Below are 22,176 nucleotides of genomic sequence, written 5' to 3'. Positions count from 1 at the left end.
CCTTATCAATCTCATCAACAATTGAAGAAGGGGTATGGGAGAGATAAGACCACCACTCAAAAAATTGAAACGAATCCCATGAATTAGAGAAGGCAGATGCAAAAGGGGATTTATGCCATACGTCTCTTGACAATTTACATTGGAAGAGCGTATGTTCCAAGGTTTCATGCTTGGAATGGCACCTTGGGTAATATGGAGAGATATCAATACCCTTCCGATTTAAGTTAGCAAGAACCGCGACAGCATTATGGGAACATCGCCACAAAAGCATCTTAATTTTATTGGGAATAGAGAGAGACCATAGAGATTTCCAGAAGGAGTTCGCTGGATTACCTAAGCTTGATTCACCTCACTCACGTGAATGGCGAGGGGTAATGCTCCATTTCGCCAGGTGGTATGCCGACTTAACTGAAAATATGCATGTCATTGCTAGAGAAATGCCACACTCCTTTATCACCAACCCCTTGCGAGCTAATCGGGATCGAGATAATTGACTCTACATCAAAATCTGAGAAGAAAGACTGAATAAGAGAGATGTTCCAGCTATGCAATGATTCCAGCTATGCAATGATCCTTGGCTTCCCCGTTCTTTTTCGATTACCCTAACAAGTTAAGATGATGTTTTCCAACTTTCTAAGCTCATTTAATATCCTCTAACTTATGCCCTAGGGGCATCAACTTGCATTTTGCCTATGAGTAATACTGTAGATGTTTATTTTAGTAGTAATAAAAGAGAATATATTGATAAAATTTTCAATTATGCTATTAACAGCTCAATGGGTTGTCAATAAGGTGAGAAGAATTCTCCCTTTATTGAAAAGTGTTTTAAATGATCACAAATACCCTTTTACTTGGCTTTTGTTGAACTTATAATTTTCTTCACCTCAAAACTCAATGGATAAAATTGAAATTTTGGACTTTTGGTGGTTGCTAATTTTGAAAAGTTGCAAACAATTTGAGATAGCTCAAAAAGAAAGTGTGAGTAAACAAAATGGGAAGAGTGAAATTTTTTTTTATTTATTTATCATTTTCCTATCTTATTGATAGCCCAATGTGATGTTATTATCATTTTTCATTTGTATTTTGTCCTCCTCTTTTGAACTAGAGTAATAGCTCTTATTTTAAATACATAGAAAATATAAAACTGTAGCTTTTGAAGTATAGAAAAGTGTGTCAGTAGACTCTAGCTCATATACTAACAACTCGCTATCCTCCACTGATGTATATATACTGTATGACAAAAAAAAAAGACTCAATATGACAAGAAAGACTACCTCATATGACCCTCCAAACTAAGGGGTCTTGGGTTCAAATCTCCTTGTAAGCTAGGTAATGCTGCAATGGTGGTTTATACTCCACTCTATGGCGATTAGTTTTATACCCATGTTTCCTTGCCCTTTCCCCTAAATACAGAGTACAGTACGATTCTCTTAATATTTAACGAAAAAAAAGTGTTGCGAAGATATCTCTTCAAATAGTTGAATGTTCAGAAAGACACTTAAATTATGGGACGGGTAAAATACACAAATCTTCTAATAAGGGCGCCCTTAACTTATTAAGTTAAGGACGTTCCTTTCCCGACCAATTTGCAATGATTTTAAGGGTACTCTCGAACAGCACAATCATATTCTGAACACATTGAGCGGCTCGGATCATCGAAATTTGATCGAGAAATGGGAGAAAAGTGGATGTCCGTATTTTATTTAAAATGAGGGCGCCCTTACTTGAAGGGGACTCGGGTAAAATATTAGTTTATGTGCATAATTTTTGGATGAACCTAGACGTAATTGAGTCTTGATTCAATTTTCAACAAATAGGAGTCACACTCTCTGTAGGTAAATACCAGCCCTCACATGCCGTAGATATAGGTGTCTTTCCAACCTAGGAGGATTGGGTGTGTTCCACTAAAATAAATGAGTCCTTATTTTTCGTATAAGTATTTATTTTTTAAATTAATGGTGATGTATTGTGAGAAAACGACATGTCTTTTAAAGCGGAGAATAAATACTTAAAAAATAAGAATCTTGATGAAACGGAAATTGATAGATATCACAAGCTTATATAGATACTAGCTAGGTATGGGATCCTTAATCTCCTTAAAAAAAATTTAGTTTCCTTCATTGAAAGGTGCAGTATTCCAGATTGAAAAAAAGAAAAAACCAAGACTAGTATAGTGGAGAAAGTAGGTAAGCAAAGAGCTTCATCTGTAACCGGGTCCATGTAACCACCGCTACTGCAATGAAGAAATTGGGCAAGCAAAGAACTGCTTGTAAACCATCACTAAAAATTATGATTGGAGTGAGCAATAAACATATTAATCGCCCGGGTGTGACAACCAGTTTTTAAGCTTTTAAAAATTCGGAATTCAATAGAGATTTTTGTTTTTGGAAAACTGACTGCGCAGTTAATCTCAGATTATTATTTTTAAGGCTACGGTGAGTTTTGAGTATTTTTCTTAGAAAGAAATCCGGACTGCGCGGACGGAACGTTACTTGTTTTCGCGTCCGCATGGGGGTTTTCCCTGCCGACGGTCCATTTTGGTGAGCTTCTAGAAATGGGCTAGGCTCGACTGGGAAGTTTTATGGTACACCCCCCTTATTAAGGGGTGTACTGTACACACCATTATTTTAAACTCTCGGATTTAAAAATGAATGATCCGAACCATCCATGTATTAAATCAATTAATAAAATGAAAAACGAGCTGAGCAGGTAACCAATTGTTCTCTCCTCCCTCACTCTCTCTCCCTCTCCCTCTCCAAAAAATGACCACAAATTATATAACATAACCATAACTTAATTTTATGACGACACCAAAAATTGACATTTGCTTATCACAATGTGTCATACCCAAAGAAATTAATCCAAATATTCTGTAGCAAGACTAAAATATGTCGTACCACAATTAACAATAGACTTTAATGCATTCGGACATGTTAAATGTCGTTTGGTTACATATTTGTCGATAATCCCATGATTTCTAATTTTGGTGACAATGTTGAATATTATAGCACTCCACAGTCTAACGGTTCTCATTGATCAATTTATAAATATACTCGGTAACAATATTTAGAATTTATACATTCAATATACTTTATATGAAACTAATTTCTCTATTGTAACTGAATATACGGTAGGCTTGTGACCGTGACATAATAATAACAATCAAAATTATTGATTTCGTTATTCTTGTTGATTAAATAATTCACGTAAATTTTTTGCTCCATTGGGTTTAGAAAACCCTTTCATCGGCACCCAAAAATGATATTTTCGTTTGATTAAGGATCAAACGTAAGTGATCAACTCTATTCTCGGTACATATGATTTTTTCATATTATGCGAAAGAGAGATGGTTCCGATCGGGAAAAAAAAATCCTTAGATGGGGCTCGAGTGATGCATTATTAGACTTTAATGTATCTGAATACCTTAAATGTTTTTCGATTATGCAGTTGTCAATATCTGATGATCTCTAATTTTGGTGACAATACTGGATATCGTATAACTTGATATTCTAACAGTGTTAATCAATCATTCTAGAAATATACTCACTAACAACATTTAGAATGTACATTCAATTTATATTTGATATAAAACCTAGTCGATCTTCTTCTATAGTTGGATGTAGAGTAGCCTTGCCACCGTGACACAATAGTAACGATCAAAACCGTTGATTTTGTTTTGTTCGTTGAATAAAGTTATTCATGCAAATTTATGACTCAATCAGGTTTTGGAAGCTCCATCATTGGCACTCAAATTAATCATAGAATGATATTTTTCATCCGATTAAGTGTCTACTATAAGCAATCAAATTCGTTCTTCATACAAATAATCTAATAGATATTGTGCAAAAGATAGAAGGTTCTGATAAAAAAATACCATAGGTGGGGCTCGAATGGTGCATTAATATATTTTAATGTTGTATTGAATTTGAACAACTGAATTTGCCAAAGTATAAAACTAAAATGACTAACTATGTATTTTAACTAAAAAATCAAAAAAAATCTATAAAAATTAGAAATAAATAAAGACAAACAATCAAATTAGAGACATATTACACATCAAACAAGACATGGACTACCAAGCCACATCTTTCTCGTTTAATATTTTAATATTTTTGTTTGACATATTTGACAAATACATTATTAGGAGCCTATTATATGTATAGGGCCAGTCTTATACTTTTGGAAGGGCCTCGTTTGATTCGCGGATTAACTGCCTGGGATAGGACTAAATGTACTTAATCCTGAGTTATCCCACGTTTGGTTCCCGAAATGACTGTCGGGATTATTAATCCCAGGATTAATTTTATCTAAATAATCCTAGGGGGGGAGGTGGGATTACGTAGGATTAACAAATGAGGAATTGTTTTCAAAAATATTTCGATGATATTGAGATTGATTTCAAAAAGTATTTTCAGAATTATTTTCTTTAATTTTAATTTCAGAAAATGTTTTTAAATTTTTTTTAAAAAAATATTAATTTCAAAAATTGTTTTGAAAAAACTTTTTTTTTAAAAATGTATATTTTCAAAACTTTCTTATTTTTCAAAAATGTTTTACAAAAAAATTTTAAAAAATATATTTTCAAAACTTTCATGTTTTTCAAGAATGTTTTCAGAAATTATTTTTGTTAAAAAAATACGAAAAATGTTTTTTAAAACTTTCTTTTCTCAAAAAATGATTTGAAAAACTATTTTGTTTGAAAAATGTTTTCAAAAAACCTTTTTCTTCAAAAAAAAGTTTCAAAAACTAGTTTTTTTTTTCCTTTCAGAAAATTGATTTTCAACTTTTTAATGAAATTTTTTTTTCAAAAATTAGTTCAAAAAAGAAAAAACTTTTCCCAAATTGTTTTGTAATAAAAATGTTTCACAAAAAAATTTGTTTTAAAATGTTTCTTTTTCAAAAATTTATTTTTTCGAAAAATGTTTTTGAAATTTTTTAAAGAAAAAATCCTATTCCTTATCCCATATTTAATCCCACACGAATCAAACATGGGATTGGGTGAAATTAGGGATGAAATTAATCCAGGACAAATAATCCAAAGACTATTAATCCCAGTACTGTTAATCCCATCATTTTCAGTCCGCGAATCAAACGAGGCCTAAGCGTACAAGCTACACGGAGCTTTTCGATTATAATTATTGAATCTCAAGCCAAATCATGAATAATTCTTGTTAGTTTTAGCAAATTAAATATTGTAAAATCTTAAATGAAACATACGGATAAAATATTTACAAAATGGATGGAATAAAAAATACATCTATATTGTGTGAAAAGTATAGGTATTAACTTGTATACCAAGTATTGTGTTGTGTGTAGTGGTTTTGTGGTAGTGGTTTTGTGGTACAAATGCCATCGAAACTTGTTTTTTTAGCTGGGTTCGAATCTCAATAGGTGAAATTTTATGATAAAATATTTATATATAGAAAAAAAGAGTAAATGAATGGTGCTAGACTTGAACCCTTGATTTTATAGGCAAATGTAAGAACTCCACCCACTTACCGCAGCTACACAATTAAGAATTTGTAATTTTAAATGCTATTAATTATATAATACTCAATAGTATGTGGGGGCCCCATTTTTGGGCTAAGAATTTAAGAAAATTTGTACACGTTGTGAATATGTAACGTTGCTTTATAATTTTCTTAAAATAATTGTGGTTATATTATTTAATTTGTGATATTTTATACTAGTATGGCAGAAATTTTAAATTTTGAAAAAATTATGTGGCGGGAATTGAAAATAATTAGGTTAAATTTCGTACAACACATTGTGCTAAGGTAACGACAATCTATGACATTGTTATAATATTTGTGATTATTTAATTGAATATGTGGTATTTAATTTACATATATATTTTGCTTCAGTATAACTATTGTGTATTTTTCATGACATATTTTCATTTTGTTATGAAATATATTATCACAAAAAAAAAATTTGATGGGTTGTAGTAAGGTAACACCACTTTATGATTTCATTATAACAATTGTGGTTATATTATTTAATTATGGTATGGTATTTTACCAATTATAACTAGGGGAACTTAATTAGCCATCCTTTTTACCCTACTTATTTAGGTGTTCATGCTAATGTGTTTAAATACTTATCTTTACATCCTCAAATTCAATTAAATCCTAAACTACCCTTTCTAGCTTTCTCCTAATTTTTCAAATCTCTCTTCTTCTTTTTTTTTTTTTTTTATCTTTTCTAATTATCTCAATTCTCTCTCCTCTTTCAAACATTTCTCTCACCAAATCTTTTTAATTTTTTCTCTCTCATATTTTCATTCCCCTAAAATCTAAAAAGAAAACACGACTCTTACAAAAACAAATGTGTAAGCCGAAAAACATGGCAAAACATGATCAATTCACAAAACATGGCAAAACCTAATTGAGAAAGATGAACAAAACAAGATCAATTAAAAAAATGACAAAATCGAAATTTTGGCAAGTTTCGAGAAGTGTAGGTTTCGATCGAGATAGATAAACAAAACATGATCAAATAAAAAACATAACAAAAATCAGAAAACATGACAAGTTTTGAGAAGTGTCGGTTTCAATCGAGATAGATGAACAAAACATCATCAATTTACAAACATGACAAAAATCGAAAAACATAATACATAAAATTGATATTCCGGTAACAGAATCCGGTAACGGCGGCGATTAAGATGACGAAAGCGATGTGACTCAACCTTAGAACCTCGACCATTCATGACTGTTTTGATATCGTCCACTCTCGTTTTTAAATATCAAATAAAATCATCAATTCACAAACATGACAAAAATTGAAAAATATAATACCTTGAAATGATGACAAAATTTAGAAAGTTCGGAACACATGTACCAAAATCATGACAAAAAGTAGTGACTTATCGAGAGCCAATATTACCCAAAACTCTTAAACTTCACATATCAACCAAAATATTAGTCCATAGTCTTTAGGTAGGAGCGAGTTGCCGCCGAACCCAAGCACCATCACCGTCGTCGAATAGTTTTAGATCACCATAATACATATTGCATACACAGCACAAAGCATGTGTGAAATGATATTAATCTGATCAAAATCTATTAATTCATGTAAAACAAAACAAGCGATCATTTGAAATGCCAAAAGAAGTGACGATAAGGAGAAAAGAAATGGGACCTTCGTGTTGAACGGATTGACGCTGGGGGGAGGGGTACATTTCCCTACAGTCCGGCCCATGAAGACGACGAGGGGGAGTTTTTCGCAAGAGGAGATGTTGGATATGGATTTGGCAGTGACGGAGTGGTACTTGAAGGGGGTGAGGAGGCGATTGATCATCTCGCCAAGGAGGTGGTGGTGTGCTACTCCATTTGTGGGGCCAGGGTTTGGGTGGGGGAAAATAATTTGGTGCAACAGAATTGGTGGGTAAGAGGAACAGATTGGTTTCAAATAGGAGCCTAATCCCTATAATAGGGGGATTGTAAATGTCTGGTATTTTATAATATATATATATATATATATATATATATATATATATACAGTAAGTTTCTAATAAGGGCGTTCTTACCGTATTACGGGAAGGGCTTCCCCTTTTCTTCTCTTTTCCGACCAAATTTTGATGATCCAAGCTGCTCAATGTGTTTAGAACGTGATTTTAAGGGTATACGCGAGAAATCAGCAAAAAAAGTGACCGGAAAGGGCTTAATTTGAGCAGTTTTTATTTGAACCGTTCGATAAAATACAAACAAAAACTGCTCGGATCAAGCCCTTTTCGGCCTTTTTTTTTTGCTAATTTCTCGCGTGTACTCTTAAAATCACGTTCTGAACACATTGAGCGGCTCGGATCATCGCAAATTGGTCGAGAAAGGGACATCCTTACCGTAATACGGTAAGGGCGCCCTTATTAAAAGTTTTGTGTGTGTGTGTGTGTGTGTGTGTGTGTGTGTGTGTGTGTGTGTGTATATAAGTATTAGGGAAACAACTTAAATAGGAGTCTTGCCCATATAGATGGGGGTATAATAGGGCAAGAATACAGTTTGAGGATGAGAACATAAGTATTCAAATCCCTATGGATGAAAATGTCTATTTATGGTATTGTCATAATAATTATGGTTTGTTATATAATTTGTGGTATTTACATATATTTTCTTTTGATACGACACCTTGTCGTAAGAACATGCAATTTTAGGTGCTGTCATAACAATTGTGGTTATTTTATAAAATTTGTGGCATTTTACAAATATTTTTGGCTTGGGTATAACAATTTTTGATTCTTGTAATATCCGGCCCGGATATTTCGGTATTTCAATTACTTTTAATTGAACTATGTGTTTCGGGGGTTTAAATTGTAAACAATAGAACTTACGAGGGTCCTGTGTTTGATTTGTGATTGGAACATAAGTTAGCAATTGGTCTCGCTTGCACACGATAATTTTTCTATAGGTTTACAAATATCATGGGGAGATATTTCTCCCCATTCTTATCCCTCGTAGAGAGAGAGAGAGAGAGAGAGAGAGAGAGAGAGAGAGAGAGAGAGAGAGAGAGAGAGAGAGAGAGGAGGAGGAGGAGGAGGAGGAGGAGGAGGAGAAAAACTATGGTCTGCTTTTCACAAAATTATTCAGGGTACTTGGATCTTGTAAATTTTTGTAATTTTTACTGGATGTTCATTTGTGTGTCTAGTATAGGGTGATAAATTTTCAGAATTTTTTGAGAAGTGTAGAAAAAGATAAAAATCATAAATCTAGTTGTGGTCAGGATCCTATTTTTTAGTAGACAGCTTACAGAGCTGCGTCTTTCATCAATTTTTTTATAATTAAACGACCCTCTGGTTATGGGTCCTTATGAGTCTAAAAGATTGATAAGATGGTGATATTTTGGCGTTGGAATCACTGAAAAGTATTGAGTAGATTTTTAATGAATTTTCGAACACAGACTATTCTACTGGAAATTGTGCTTCACTGCACAGGATTTCTGAGTTTGGAGGTGATTTTGACTAGATTTCTTTATTGTGAAAAATCTAAGAAAAAATCAGAGTTAAACTTTGATGTGTGATAATGGTGTGTACCAAATTTTGGGTTTATTAGATACATATTCTAAGTTTGGCGGATTTTAAAAGTTGGTGTGTCCCTACTGAGTTTTGTATTTGCGGCACTGACACATTTTGGGAATATGGTCATATCTTTTAACTCGAGTATCGGGTTAGCGCACGGGTTGTTGATTGTGAAACTAGACTTGTATACCTTTCGGAATATGTAGAGGTTGTGACTTAGTTTGTACAAAGTTAAATCAGTTTTTGATTTGAAATTGGTGGACGTGCAAAATCAGCAATTTTGGGCAGTTGTGTGTGAAACTTCGAACGGGTATAACTTTTTCATCCGGACTCTGTTTTAGGCAAATTTTATTTCAGAATTCATGTACCGAAGGTGTACTTTCTAATGGTGGTAGTCTCATAATCTGGTTCTAAACCATTAAGAAGTTATGGTCAGAATACAATAGGATGGTCATGGTTTTCATCAAACCGATTTTAAGAGTTATGGGATCCTTTTGTTTGTTTGCCATTTTACTTTAGTTTTAGTTTTATTTTCCAATCATTATCGTATATCTTTCTCCAATCATTACCCTATATTTTTAATTATTAATTTTATTTCTCTCTCTATCTCTCTAATCATTACCTCTCTCCAATCATTACTCTATTTCTCTCTCCACCCACTATCAAAACTAAACTAAACTAAAATGTCAACCAAACAAAGCTGACGTCAACATATTTATACTCTTAGGTTTGATTGGGGGCACTTCTAAGCCTTAAGATGGATATATTTGTATTCGTTGGGTATCGTCTAATACCTTATTAGTTTTATAATTGGGTATCAAATGGTTGTTAAATGGTTTAGGAGGTGTTGGTGGTCTTATTAATCTTTTTGACACTTGTTAGCATGGTAAATATATTATAGGGTGTATCATATATTTACTTAAACATTCGAAGGGATTCGTATGCTAATAGGATTTAACCTGTGACTAGGTAACGAGCTGGTTAGATAGGAGGTACCAAAACCGTAAGTTTGGCGTATCTCGGTTGATACAAAGGTGAGTGTGTTTGATATGATTTTTCTCCATATAATATTATTGTGGTGGTGATCAGTGTATATCTTGCTAATCGTGGCTAGCTTTTGATATGATTATCTTTGATGAGATATTATTGTAGTGAGGGGTGTATATTATGCTATTGTTGTTTAGCTTTTGATATGTTGTGAATGTGTGCGTGTGAGGCACACCATGTCGTAAGCCATATCGTTCAATGGATGATGGTTGGGAGAATGGTATGTGAGACACAAGGTTTGGTTGTGATATATGTGTTTGAATATGCATGCTGATAGGTGTTGATTGAATTGCCAAAGGTTAGCGTGAGAGGCATACCATGTCGTGTGCCATGTCGGCTAATTGTTGGTGGATGAGAGCATGGTATGTGGGACACCTCTTCTTGGGTACATGCGATATGGTAGACATGTCACTGCATGTGATGTGATTATATTCATGTTGTTGTGCATTGAATAAGACTGCTCTATTGGGTGGACAGGTTGGTTATAACGTTGGTATACATTCAAGTATTTCAATAACTGGTGATGTGTATTCTTGTTGATATTCTTTTAGGTATTGTGGTATTATATTAAGCGTTTCTATATCTTACACACTCTGGCTTTCCTTTTTAGATTGCTAGGTAGCAAGTTGCTTAGAGTGGATCCACTACCAGTCATCATGTTGAGGAGTGTTAGGGCTGGCGTTATGAGCGAGTTGATTGTAGGTAGTGAATTAAAAAATTGACTTATTTAAATTGTAATTAAGTTGTTTGTGGACATGTTGAAGTATAAAATTTTCTAAAGTATTGTAAATCCTGGTTGAAGTTGTTTGGTCAGTACGTTGACTTTGTTTTTATGTTAAGGTGATAAGTCTTCCGCTGGATGTTTATATATTTCTGACAGGTTGTGAGGTATGATGTGGTCGCGCCAACTTGGGCCCACTTTATGGGTGTCGTTTGTGGGGCGGGGAGTGACAATTCTAGTACGACATATTTTGATTATGTTACGGAATATCAAACGAGTCAAAGAATTTTTGGTACGACTCATTGTGGTAAGATAATGCTAATTTATGGTGTTGTTATAATATTTGTGGGTAGTACATATTATTTAATTTTTGATATTCTACGCATATATTTGGTTAGGGTACAAGTAATATGGATTCTGGTACGAATAATTATGATTACATAATAACAATATTTTTTAACTATGGGTAATCTGCTAATGATCTTTTCAACAGGTAAATTTAAAAGTATAAGTCGTAATTAGAATCATAAATATGGATGAGAAAACCAAAAATCAGCATAATAAAAATCACATATTATCATAATTTAGACATACGGTATACCCTGTGTACCATAGTTTCCTCCTAATAGTTATAAGAAATCACAGAATATATATTCGAGCACCCATTTTTTTTGCACAAATAAATGACTATGGACAGTTGCCTGAAAAGTCTGAGTGCTTTTCTGAACAAATACATATTCTTGGTGTGGGGGTTCAATTTAACGGGACCTTGACCGTGGTTTTAGGTCCTTCCCTCCGAAGCACCAGGCTCCTACCGTTGGACCTGCAATAAGTCACTAAGGCTAGACTAGCCCAATGACCCTCCGACGATCAAGTTAGATCTCAGGGTAAGAAGGTAGGTCTAGAATTAGAATAGAATGGCATGCCTCTCTAGGTGAATATCCTTTGGTATTTATAGACCTAGGTTTACTTGGTCTCCAAGCCAGCGCGTGGAGAGTACGCTCAGGTAACCGTTTTAAGTGACATCATATATGACGAAAGGGATAAAGCGGTTGCGGAGCACATGACCAGATATGATCCCAAACGCTTGTTGTACAATTATCATGGGGCCCATCTGGCACAACAATTTCTCTTAGCCATCCTCAGGAGCTCCGAAACAGATGCCCTCCATACCGTCGAAAGCTGTCGAAGCCATCACCGAGGTAGTGTTACCGACCTCCAAGCTGAACAGCAGAACGGGTCCACCACTTGCACCTAATTGTGGGCTAGACCCTTACAGGACCCCGGTTCACGGCTCCTAGGCATGGTTACCGAGCTTGTAACCGAGACCATCACAGTTGGGGACACATAATAGCAAAAGATAACTTTATAGGACCCCGGTTCACGGCTCCTAGGCATGGTTACCGAGCTTGTAACCGAGACCACCACAGTTGGGGACACATAACAGCAAAAGACAACTTTATTGTTTGATGGAAATAATACATTGCATACGATAAATCTTACCGAGAATCCCTAACCTAGCTTTAAAAAGAACAAAGACATGCATTCCGATGAATACATGCATGTTTCATCAAAGACAAGGCCATCGCTTAGAAGACTCTTTTTATTTCTTTAAGCAAATATAGTAAGCATACATATGTATTTCCATGATGATCTCTTTACTTGATCTTTGGACTCAATTTTGCGAGAGAGATTTCAAGTTGGCACAGGATCAACGAGTACGGAGGTCACAATTCCCTTGAGCTTGGTTCCAGAATGGGTGTAATTATCTCCATCCTTGTATAAAACATAAATAACTCGTGCAAGGTTGAGAGGTAGCCGGAGGAGAGGCATCGGGACGGGGGTTGGGTGGAGGAACTCTGAGTTCATGTCTTTCCATGCATTTGTAACTCGTTTCTGGAATTCAATGATAGCTTCTTCTTCTGTTGCACCGTATTGTTTCATGTAGCATTCAATTGAGGAGACTATGTGACCTCTTTCTTGCTCAAACTATAATTTCACCACAAAAACTGTTAATTAGCATGGAAAAGAGTAGCTACATAGTAATTTGTTTTTGTGTCCTAATTCATTGACAGCATTTAACATGTGTGGTTGGAATCTCGAATCTCAAGACATGATTGGGTGTCATTAGAATTCATTAGAGAAGCGCTTATGTAAATTTGGACACTAGGGATCGAATGTCATGGATTCGCAACCTGTTATCCGAAGGTTATAATGTAATACCACATGTTGGGAGGAGTAGCCATTATAAGGAATGTCATATCACATCCCGCATTGGAAGTCTACATGGGTGATCGATCTTGGGCATATAACAATCCCTTGTAAGATATTATTAGTACATTAGGCTTAAGTATTTTGGGCCATATGGTGTGACTTTTAGGTCAAAATGAAGATACTAAGCTAGTGGTTACGTGGAATAGAAGACATATATAAATTTATGATGAATAATGATATTTGTACATTGGACTTGTATATCTTACCTTGTGGCCAACCACGTCATCAATGAGCCTGCAAATCACTGATGAACCTTGAACAATCAAAGGATTACTAGACACCCAGTCAAAGGCCTCTTTGGTCGCCAACTCTCCCATTCCAATGAAGGAAATGGTTGAAATAGATTGGTGGCCACAACTCAATAGTGCAACTGGCCAGTGCTCGTCCATACTTGGAACATAGCCTTCATGATACCATTTGGCTTCTTTATAGTATGCTCCAACCAAATCTTTCAACTGGAATTTTGAGGATAATGAGTTAGTATTGGGCGAAATTTCAATATTACTACTAATAAAAAAAAAAGTAAGTTAGTTCGAGGCAAACTGCGGATTTTGCGTATTCGACTCCATATGATCTTCCTTGCTTGGCCATTTCATCCTCAATAATGTTGAAAGTATCCAAAACCGTTTGATAAACAAGTTTCATATAGTCCGGAAGTTGATCCAAGGCACTGACTTCCCACCTGAAAATCAAATAAGTTACGGGAAATGACTTAGGGGTACTATAGCGATAGGCAGTGGCAGCTCTAGAAATTTGTAATAGGGTGTTCAGAAATTATCTTAACTCTACTAGCTGATATACTAACCAATAATATATATGTACACAATCTCATATAGTTATATAAATAGTACGGTCAAAAAGCATATTCTATTCTAAAAAAATTAACTACGAGGCAAAATGAGAACTTAAAAATATATACTATTTTTTTTAACAAAAATTTAATTTTTATGAAAGTTGTATTTCAATTCGTAGTAGATGATTTTTCGAGATTGGAGGGGGTAAATTTTTTACAGGTATACTAAATGAGTTTTCATATTTTGTGCCAACGTTTAACCGGCGTATTAATCTACTAAAATTCTTGTGAGTACGTTGGGGTTGACCTTCTAAAAAATATGTTCTTTAGGATGACATGATGAAATTTTCTATCGTAGTCTTAAATTCGAAAGAATACTATTCAAGTTAACGGGATTTACAATAGAGTTGAATTTTCTCTAAAGCTTTGTCCGTAATTTTATAAGCTAACTAGACCCAAAAAAAAAAAAAAAGTTATTGTCATGAATGCGAAATTAACACATTTAGACTATCGACAATAAAGATGGAGAGAAAACGTAGAGCATAATACTTACATCAATAGATTCTTCTTTTCACTTTCTCTGTACAAGCTTTTTATTATGATTATGAGCTTTATTGATGTAATGTGTTAGGTGTTTAAATATGAATTATACCTGAATTGATGGGCTGTAAATTGGGTTGTCATGTAGTGTTCAATTAGTTTTGGGTTAGATGTTCAATTCTTTTTGGGTTAGGTGTTCAAGACTTTTAGAATTGAGTGTTCATTGATATTTACGTTGGGTGTTCAAAGAAAGGCTAGCCCATAATTTTTACACGTATTCTAAACAAAAAAAAAATTATTTGTTCGAGTGTTAAGTTTACCATGAAGCGTCCCATGTGGAGCCGCCTCTGGCGATAGGTATGGAAACCAAATTTAGATTACAATACATTCTACTTTTAGATTCACTCTAGCATAAGTCGATATCAAATATGTTAGTAGCTATAGCTGTGTGAGAACTCAGTAGCCCCAAAGGTACCTCAACTTTTAAGTTGCTTATAATCTAAAATCTAGACCAAAAAGCTCGTCAAACTCAGTAGCCCCAAAGGTACCTCAAACTTAGCTTTTCAACAATTCGATATTGTTTTTCAGCTTCTTAAAATATCTACAATTAATGTAAAGGTCTGTTGGTAACATTTTTTCACAAGCACTACTGATCGACTTCTAAAATCACATTAATTAATAACTAATCCTCGAATTCATTTGTACACATGCACGTCCTTGCATTGGTCTTAGATTGTGTATGTATCTTCAATATATGATCCTTCAGAAATCAAACAGTTTCTTACATGTCTTGAGCATTTAAAGAAGTTACTATTTCCCCTTTTGCTTTTACGAAATGATTTTTGCAGTCCAATATATTTTCATATAAATACGCTCAATAAATTTTTTAGAGTTGTATTGTGTAATTTGAAGAACTATAAAAGATGGTTTTTTCGTGCATTTATAAGAAAGTGGATCCATTTTTAGCTGTGAATTCCATCAAAAACTCAAGATTCAAATCTTGTTGTCATCGAAGACATTTGCCGCGAAATTGATCGGTTAAGGGTTTGTAATTTTTCTTTTTATATTCGTAGATTGGCAAATGTAGTTGCACGCACTTTGGCAATTCCAAGTTACTGAGGTTCTAGTATTCATACTCGGGAAGTTAGACTTCTTGATTGGTTATTAGATCCCATGTGGAACGATAATAGACTTCTTTGATGTAGTGATATGCTTTTTTTAACAATGAGAAAGTTTCTTACCATATTTACAAAAAGAAAAATAGATTATTATCAAAATTAAGATCACTGCAGGAGTGGGGGTACAAAATTTTACCTTTGGATTGCATCATTGAAGAGCACAAGCTCTTCTATGGTAGCATTGCTAGCATCATAGATGTCATCAATAATGGAAATCAAGCACAACACTTTGGTTAGATTTCTTATAGCAATAATATAATGGGGCTCATACACTCCCAATATCCAAAAGTACATCTCCACCAATCTATCCCTTGCAAAAGGTAGTTTCCCTGCAACGTCCAAAGCTTTCCACCACCTAAACCAAAAATTGTACCACGAAAAATATAAGGTCCAAAGTATAAAATTGTATTTTCTTCTTCTTTTAAGCAAATTTTCTTTCTTTATTTTTATTTTTTCCCCATTCATCTAAACTAGAGAACTGAATGAATTTTATGTACACTATGAGTTTCAGCTCTATCTCAAATATTACGAGGAAATCAATCAATCGACAACTTACGTGCGTGAGGATTACCAGTTGGCAGCAATGGCCTGGTTTCCGATATTGTAGTTGCGTTGGTTCCATTTGGGGAATCCGGAATTGAGAGGGGTAGGGGGTGGAATGATATTGTAAAATTGTATTTTTTTTTTTCCTTTCATAAATTATGAGCTTCCTTATGAAAATGAAACGATAATGTAGCATTTTTTTGAGGATTACCCACCTTGTGATTTCGCTTAACTCCTTCTGGTGCAATTTCTGCAATAAGTTGAAATCCAACTTCACAAAATCCAATAGAACTTTATTGTGGGAATCATCTTTTTGATAGAAGGAAATAAAAAGCCTTGACTCGAGCCTTGTCAAGCCCTTGTGGATGGGTTGATATAGAGCATGAACTACTTGTGCCGCAATTGGATTATTGCTCAAGTTCGGTAGTGCAGAATTGAGGTGAGTGGTGGTAAATTTCATTGCTTCATCTAGTATGTCTTCTTGACGTACACTCAGAAATGAAGCTTGGTACAAACTCAATAATCCTCTCACATCACCAATCAACGATTCCTTAAATTTCCCTTCATTGTCCTTGAATTTGTTGAATACATCTGCGTAAACCATTCAGAAACATGATCAATTGAAAAACAATATATTAGAAATATGAAAATTACTATCAGCAATTGTAACAACAATTAGTAGTTGCGGCTTCAGAAACTTTCATGAAAGTTGTCATAAAGGCAATTATTTTTCCCAAACTAGAGAGGAAATATAATACAGTATTACCGGTGTCTATTTTAGTGGATGATATAGTATATTATTTATATTCTATGCAATTATATATTATGACCCATGCGACTATCGGTATTTAGTAGTAGTCAAAAAGAGCTTTAATAAAATCTTCCATTTGCCGACCAAAAATAATTCACAAGCAAACGAACTAAGTAATAGTAGTAACTAATATGTTTTCACGTTTCCATAAAAAGATTAACATTTTGAATATGTTTTCTCAGAATATATGATTTCCAAGCTCTCCTTTTATCACCATGTATACACTCGTTTTTTTTTTTTTTTTGGGCGTACTGTGACCTACTTTTTGATACACCTTTCTCGATTCGAAGGACATGTTTGATTGCAAATTTTGTTTTGGAGGGATTCGTAATGAGGTAGGATTAAGATTGGGATTGAGAATGAGGTGAGATTATTAATGAGGGGATGAATCATTTATTCATGTTTGTTTTGCACACAATTCGATTGTATGATTGTAAATAACATGTTTGTTTTGGCTAGAATTAGGATTGAGATTGGAATTGATGTGAGTTTTTACATTGATTTTGCTCAATCCCATGGGGATGGGATTTGTAGTAACACCCCCCACCCCCCCCCCCCCCCCCCCCCCCGGTATTGCTAATACCCCCATTTGGGGGATTAACAATCTCATGGGACAGCTAGTCTCACCCACAAAACCCTTACCAAACAAGGTATTAGGAGCCTCATAGGATTATTAATCCAATCTCCCCCTCCCAAACCTCCTATCAAACACGCCCGAAGACTAATTATATAAATGAACATAGACAAAGCCCCCGCGAAAAAGTGTATAGGGAATAAAAAGGTAATGACATTTATTTATTTATTTATTTATTTATTTATATATATATATTTGGTAACCGAGGAACAACCCTGCAGCCAAGCCGCTATTGGATCCGACTGCGCAATCTAAACTTCGGGGGAGACTAGCACAGCAACCCACCACCATAGCCCCCCACTTAAATCAAAGTTTGTCTCCAGGGGGAATCGAACCTTGCTATGTTGCAAGCGCAAGTTCACCCTTACCATGTTTTTTTTTGCTCGGCAAACGAGAAACTTTTATATCACTTGAAATGATACATCGAGCAGGCTCGAACACAGTAAGATTACACACTTACTAGTTTGCCCTTACCATGTTGACAACCCATGGGTGGGTATAATGACATTTATTTGTGGGAAAGTCTTCAATACACACCCCTTCAAGATGTGCACCATATGCACTTATTGTGTGGTTCATATTGTGCCACCTCATAAAAAATTACTTGTAGGACCGGTCATTCATAACATTTTATTTCGTATCGTAACTTTTATACTAAAAATTCGTAACTTTTTAATAATATAATTCGTAACTTTTTAGCAATAGATTCGTAACATTTTGGAATTCATAACATTTTGGTGTATTTTAACGAGGGTGCATATAATACACACCCAAATAAAGGATGTGTATTGTAGCACTTCCCTTTGTTTGTTTCTCTTCTTGTTGCTTATTATCAAAAACTGTGGCCTAAGGGTAAATTGAGTTCTAGCGATAACAGCACTTAAACAATATATATGCATTCTCTGAAGCTCTCTCGTTTTTTTTTTTTTTTTCCTATTGATTGATCGTTCTCGATTTCATTGTTTATCTTTAATAACAATGTAATCTTCTGTTGCCGTTAAAAAAATCACTTTCCTTAACCGTACAAGAGACAAAGGTGACTTACCGCAAGAGAAACGATATCCATGTTGTCTTAGTAATCGAAATGAGAGAGCAGTAATGTAAAGATCCTCATCATTGTTGACATTTTTGTGACCACTTTGATGATAGGTTTCATTGATTTGATGTAATCCTTGCTCAATCTCTGTTTCGAAATGGTAGGCCACGCCAAGGCGCTGGATCGCATCAATAAGATCTAGCTGTTGTGAAGATTTACCCTTTGCTTCCACTAGCTGCTTTCTCACATCTTCTTTAAGCTGTTGATGTTTTTGCTTCGTGTTGATATCCACTTCCTACCCAAAAAAAAAAAAAACAAATATAACCATGTATTAACATTATTACGTGGACTAGAACATTAGAACTATTGGTTTAACAGTTGCGTAATTGCACTTAGGTGTGGTGAGATTGTGATTTCAGCTTTTATGAAAACATAAAATACGTTTGTTGATGGTTTGGAATTGTATGTATTGATTCGTCTAACAAAAACAAGTACTTATTTTGTTATTTATCTTCATCATCTGACACTTGAAATGTTTATTTTTATTACTTTTTTTGGAAATTAAAATTTATTTTTATTACCTCAAGAAAGTACATTCTGATCTAGGATTGGTGTGAGAATCGAATGAACAATAACATAAAGGGCTACAATTTTCATGTTTATCAAAATTGCTAATATTAATGTTTAAAGGTTTAAAATCATGTTCGATTAATTCAACTTTAATTGCTATTTTAATGTTAAATATATACTATATATATTAGATATTCCAAACAAATAATGAAAAGTATGTCTAGTGCAGTTGGTCGAAGCCTTGGGCATAAAGGCCTTTGTAGTCGGATGTCCCGAGTTCGAAACCCATGAGGCGCAAGAAAATTGTATTTTTTCGTCGAGTAACTTTTCGGCGACGCAACAACTGGTGTTGCCAATAAGCCACCTTTTGGCGACACAAAACACATCGGCAAAGGTGTAATATGTTCCGTGAACTCTGTTCCCGAATTCCTTCATTTTCGGAACTCAAAGCCTCCTTCCTTAGTTCACTTTTAGATAAGAAAGGTTTCCCACATCAACCATACTTTCTCCGATGCAAAGCGCGTTGCCAAATCTACTGTCTTTTGGCGACGAAGGTGTTCGCGTTGGCAAATACTATTGCCGACATAGCAACGGCGATGTCATGCCAACTCAAGGACTTGCGTCGCCAAAACCTTTTGCCGACGCAAATAAGCCTTTGCCGATATAGTATTGTGCATCACCAGAATCGAATTTTGTTGTAGTGACGGTAGTGATCTTCACACTCCATTTTTTTTGTAACCACACTTTCTTTTTTTGTCTTTTGTTGAATGTGAATTTATAATATTGTCATTTCAAGCATAAAAGAGGGTATTCACAATAGCTATATGGCCATTGAAAGAGAGTGTGGTTATAAAAGAAGAGAGTGTGAAAATCAATTACCTTTCGATAACCCAATTTGCTTTGATCGAGACACAAAGAAGTCCTAAATTATTGGTCCAATAACAAAACTCTTTGGTATTCCCTTTCCACCGTTCTCTATTTGGCCATTGAAGTAACAGACCAAATGTGAATTAAAATTAATTTACACTATTAGAAGGCTGGAATGATGTGGAGAGTATATACTATTAATTTACACTAACGTATTGCGTAATTTTCATTTAAATCTGATTGAAAAAAAATATTCGTTAAAATAATACGATTAATTTTACCATGTCAACAGAAGCATAGGCAAGGAAATGATCTCCCCAAACACTAGGATGAAAAACTGATTCAGGGCGACGTTGTGTGACCTGAACGGGTGGCGGTGCCTTACTTGATGAGGTTAATAAAATAGTTGGGATGGCAGAGAACTCCATTTTTCTGTGTTGGGTGGCTGTGAAACGGGAAGGAATATTAAGAGAAGAGGAGTATATGAACCAGAAAATGGGGATTGGAAGGAATAAGAGAAGAGGAATGAACCAAAAATTAAGAACAGTCTCTAATCCTTTCCACCCTCTGAGTAATGATGTAGAGTAAAGAGCAACAATGCTTGCTATTTATAGACCACCTGAATCTGTTGGGAATGCAAATTCTCAATAGGCATTCTTGCAAAATACAATTCTCCAGCCAAGGATGCACGTGTTTTTAATTCTAAATTCAGAGCTACACCACGCCGCCACCAACCTTTGTCTGGACTTGGAAATTCTGTGGATGCACGTGTTTTTAATTCTAAATTCAGAGCTACACCACGCCGCCACCAACCTTTGTCTGGACTTGGAAATTCTGTACTGCACAGCTTGTAGTGCGGCCGATCTAGTCGTCTATTTCGTTACGGACGGTTCAAATTTAATCCATCCTCCTAGTGATCAAAACCGTCTATTGCTCATCCATTGCCGAAATGAATAACCAAATCGGCCGCATTACACCCTTGTAGGGCAACTCGCCCTACAGTAAGGATGGAGCTAGAGAGAGACTAATAGGGGCAGTTCCCCAATCCCCCTCCCCTCTCCCCCCTATGATTTTAAAAAAACCTTTACTATTACATTGCAAAAAGAAAAATTATCATCGAACTATATAGCCCCGCCCCCCTCCAAAGATATATCTCGTCACCCCTCCATTTTTTGTTAAAAAAGTTAATTGTAACAACTTTAATATATTTCTAGTCATGAAATAACTTGTAATTCCTCGAATTTTTGGAACGTTAGATAAACATTTTTATTAAAAACTTAAATAGAGTCTGGCTCATTATTACAGTATAATTCTTACAAGAGTACATTTATTCAATAAAGGGAGGGAAACTAGGGTTCTTATCTACTGCTCCGCCTATTTCTGCATCCTGGCCAGCTCCTCGGCTCCGAAAGCCTCCAAGGTATAGAGTTCACCTTACTCATCTACAAGGTCTGACACATTATACTGGCGTCGCCCTCAGAATAATATGTCAGGGTTACAATAGTAACACCATGAGTTACGAAAGCTCAAGAGAATAATCCCATACTTGCTAACCCATATTTACAAACAACAGGACATAGTAGCAACATACTATAGGAGGTAAATAGTCCGTGAGAACATAACAATAACACATGAGCATTCAACAACTTCCAATTTAGAGGTTTACAACAACTCATGCACATTCACTATTCATCTAGCTTTAGTATCCCTATAATCTGAGTTACTCCTATGCAACGTTTCGTAGATCATGTCACCATTTTCACCTTTCATTTAATATCGATTCCACTTTCCATTTTTCTAAATCAACATTTCGAAAATCATTTTTACACATGCAACCTCGGTTCCGTCGTTCCAGTCTCCCGAGTATCCTCATAGTGGTTCCGCTATCTCGAGTTCCCATTGGCACACACACACAAAATCGTTTTTACACACCCAACCTCAGTTCCACCGTTTCGGTCTCCCGAGTATCCTCACAATAGTTCTGTTGTCCCGGATTCCCATTGGCACATACACACACACACAAAATCGTTTTTACACCAAAATCGTTTTTTACACATCCAACCTCGGTTCCACCGTTTCGGTCTCCCGAGTATCCTCACAATGGTTCCGTTGTCCCGGGTTCCCATTGGCACACACACACATACAAAAA

The 22,176-nt window shown here is 35.1% G+C and overlaps 1 protein-coding gene across 1 annotated transcript; it reads right to left on the bottom strand.

Annotated features, from left to right (window-relative positions):
• Positions 1-12,227: 12,227 nt before the first annotated feature.
• On the bottom strand, positions 12,228-20,602 carry LOC131307431 ((-)-germacrene D synthase-like). Its single transcript, XM_058333928.1, has 7 exons — positions 20,309-20,602; positions 18,600-18,885; positions 16,325-16,700; positions 15,703-15,921; positions 13,599-13,737; positions 13,262-13,510; positions 12,228-12,770 (listed from the first exon to the last, which is right to left on the bottom strand). Exons 1-7 carry the CDS (start codon positions 20,453-20,455, stop codon positions 12,477-12,479), a joined length of 1,710 nt encoding a protein of 569 aa, XP_058189911.1. The 5' UTR covers positions 20,456-20,602; the 3' UTR covers positions 12,228-12,476.
• Between the last annotated feature and the right edge of the window lie 1,574 nt (positions 20,603-22,176).

The sequence above is a fragment of the Rhododendron vialii genome, chromosome 11a (genome assembly GCF_030253575.1).
Source record: "Rhododendron vialii isolate Sample 1 chromosome 11a, ASM3025357v1".
Classification (NCBI taxonomy): Eukaryota; Viridiplantae; Streptophyta; class Magnoliopsida; order Ericales; family Ericaceae; genus Rhododendron; species Rhododendron vialii.
The sequence above is the reverse complement of the archived record's forward strand: the minus strand, read 5'-3'. Positions and strand labels throughout refer to the sequence as shown.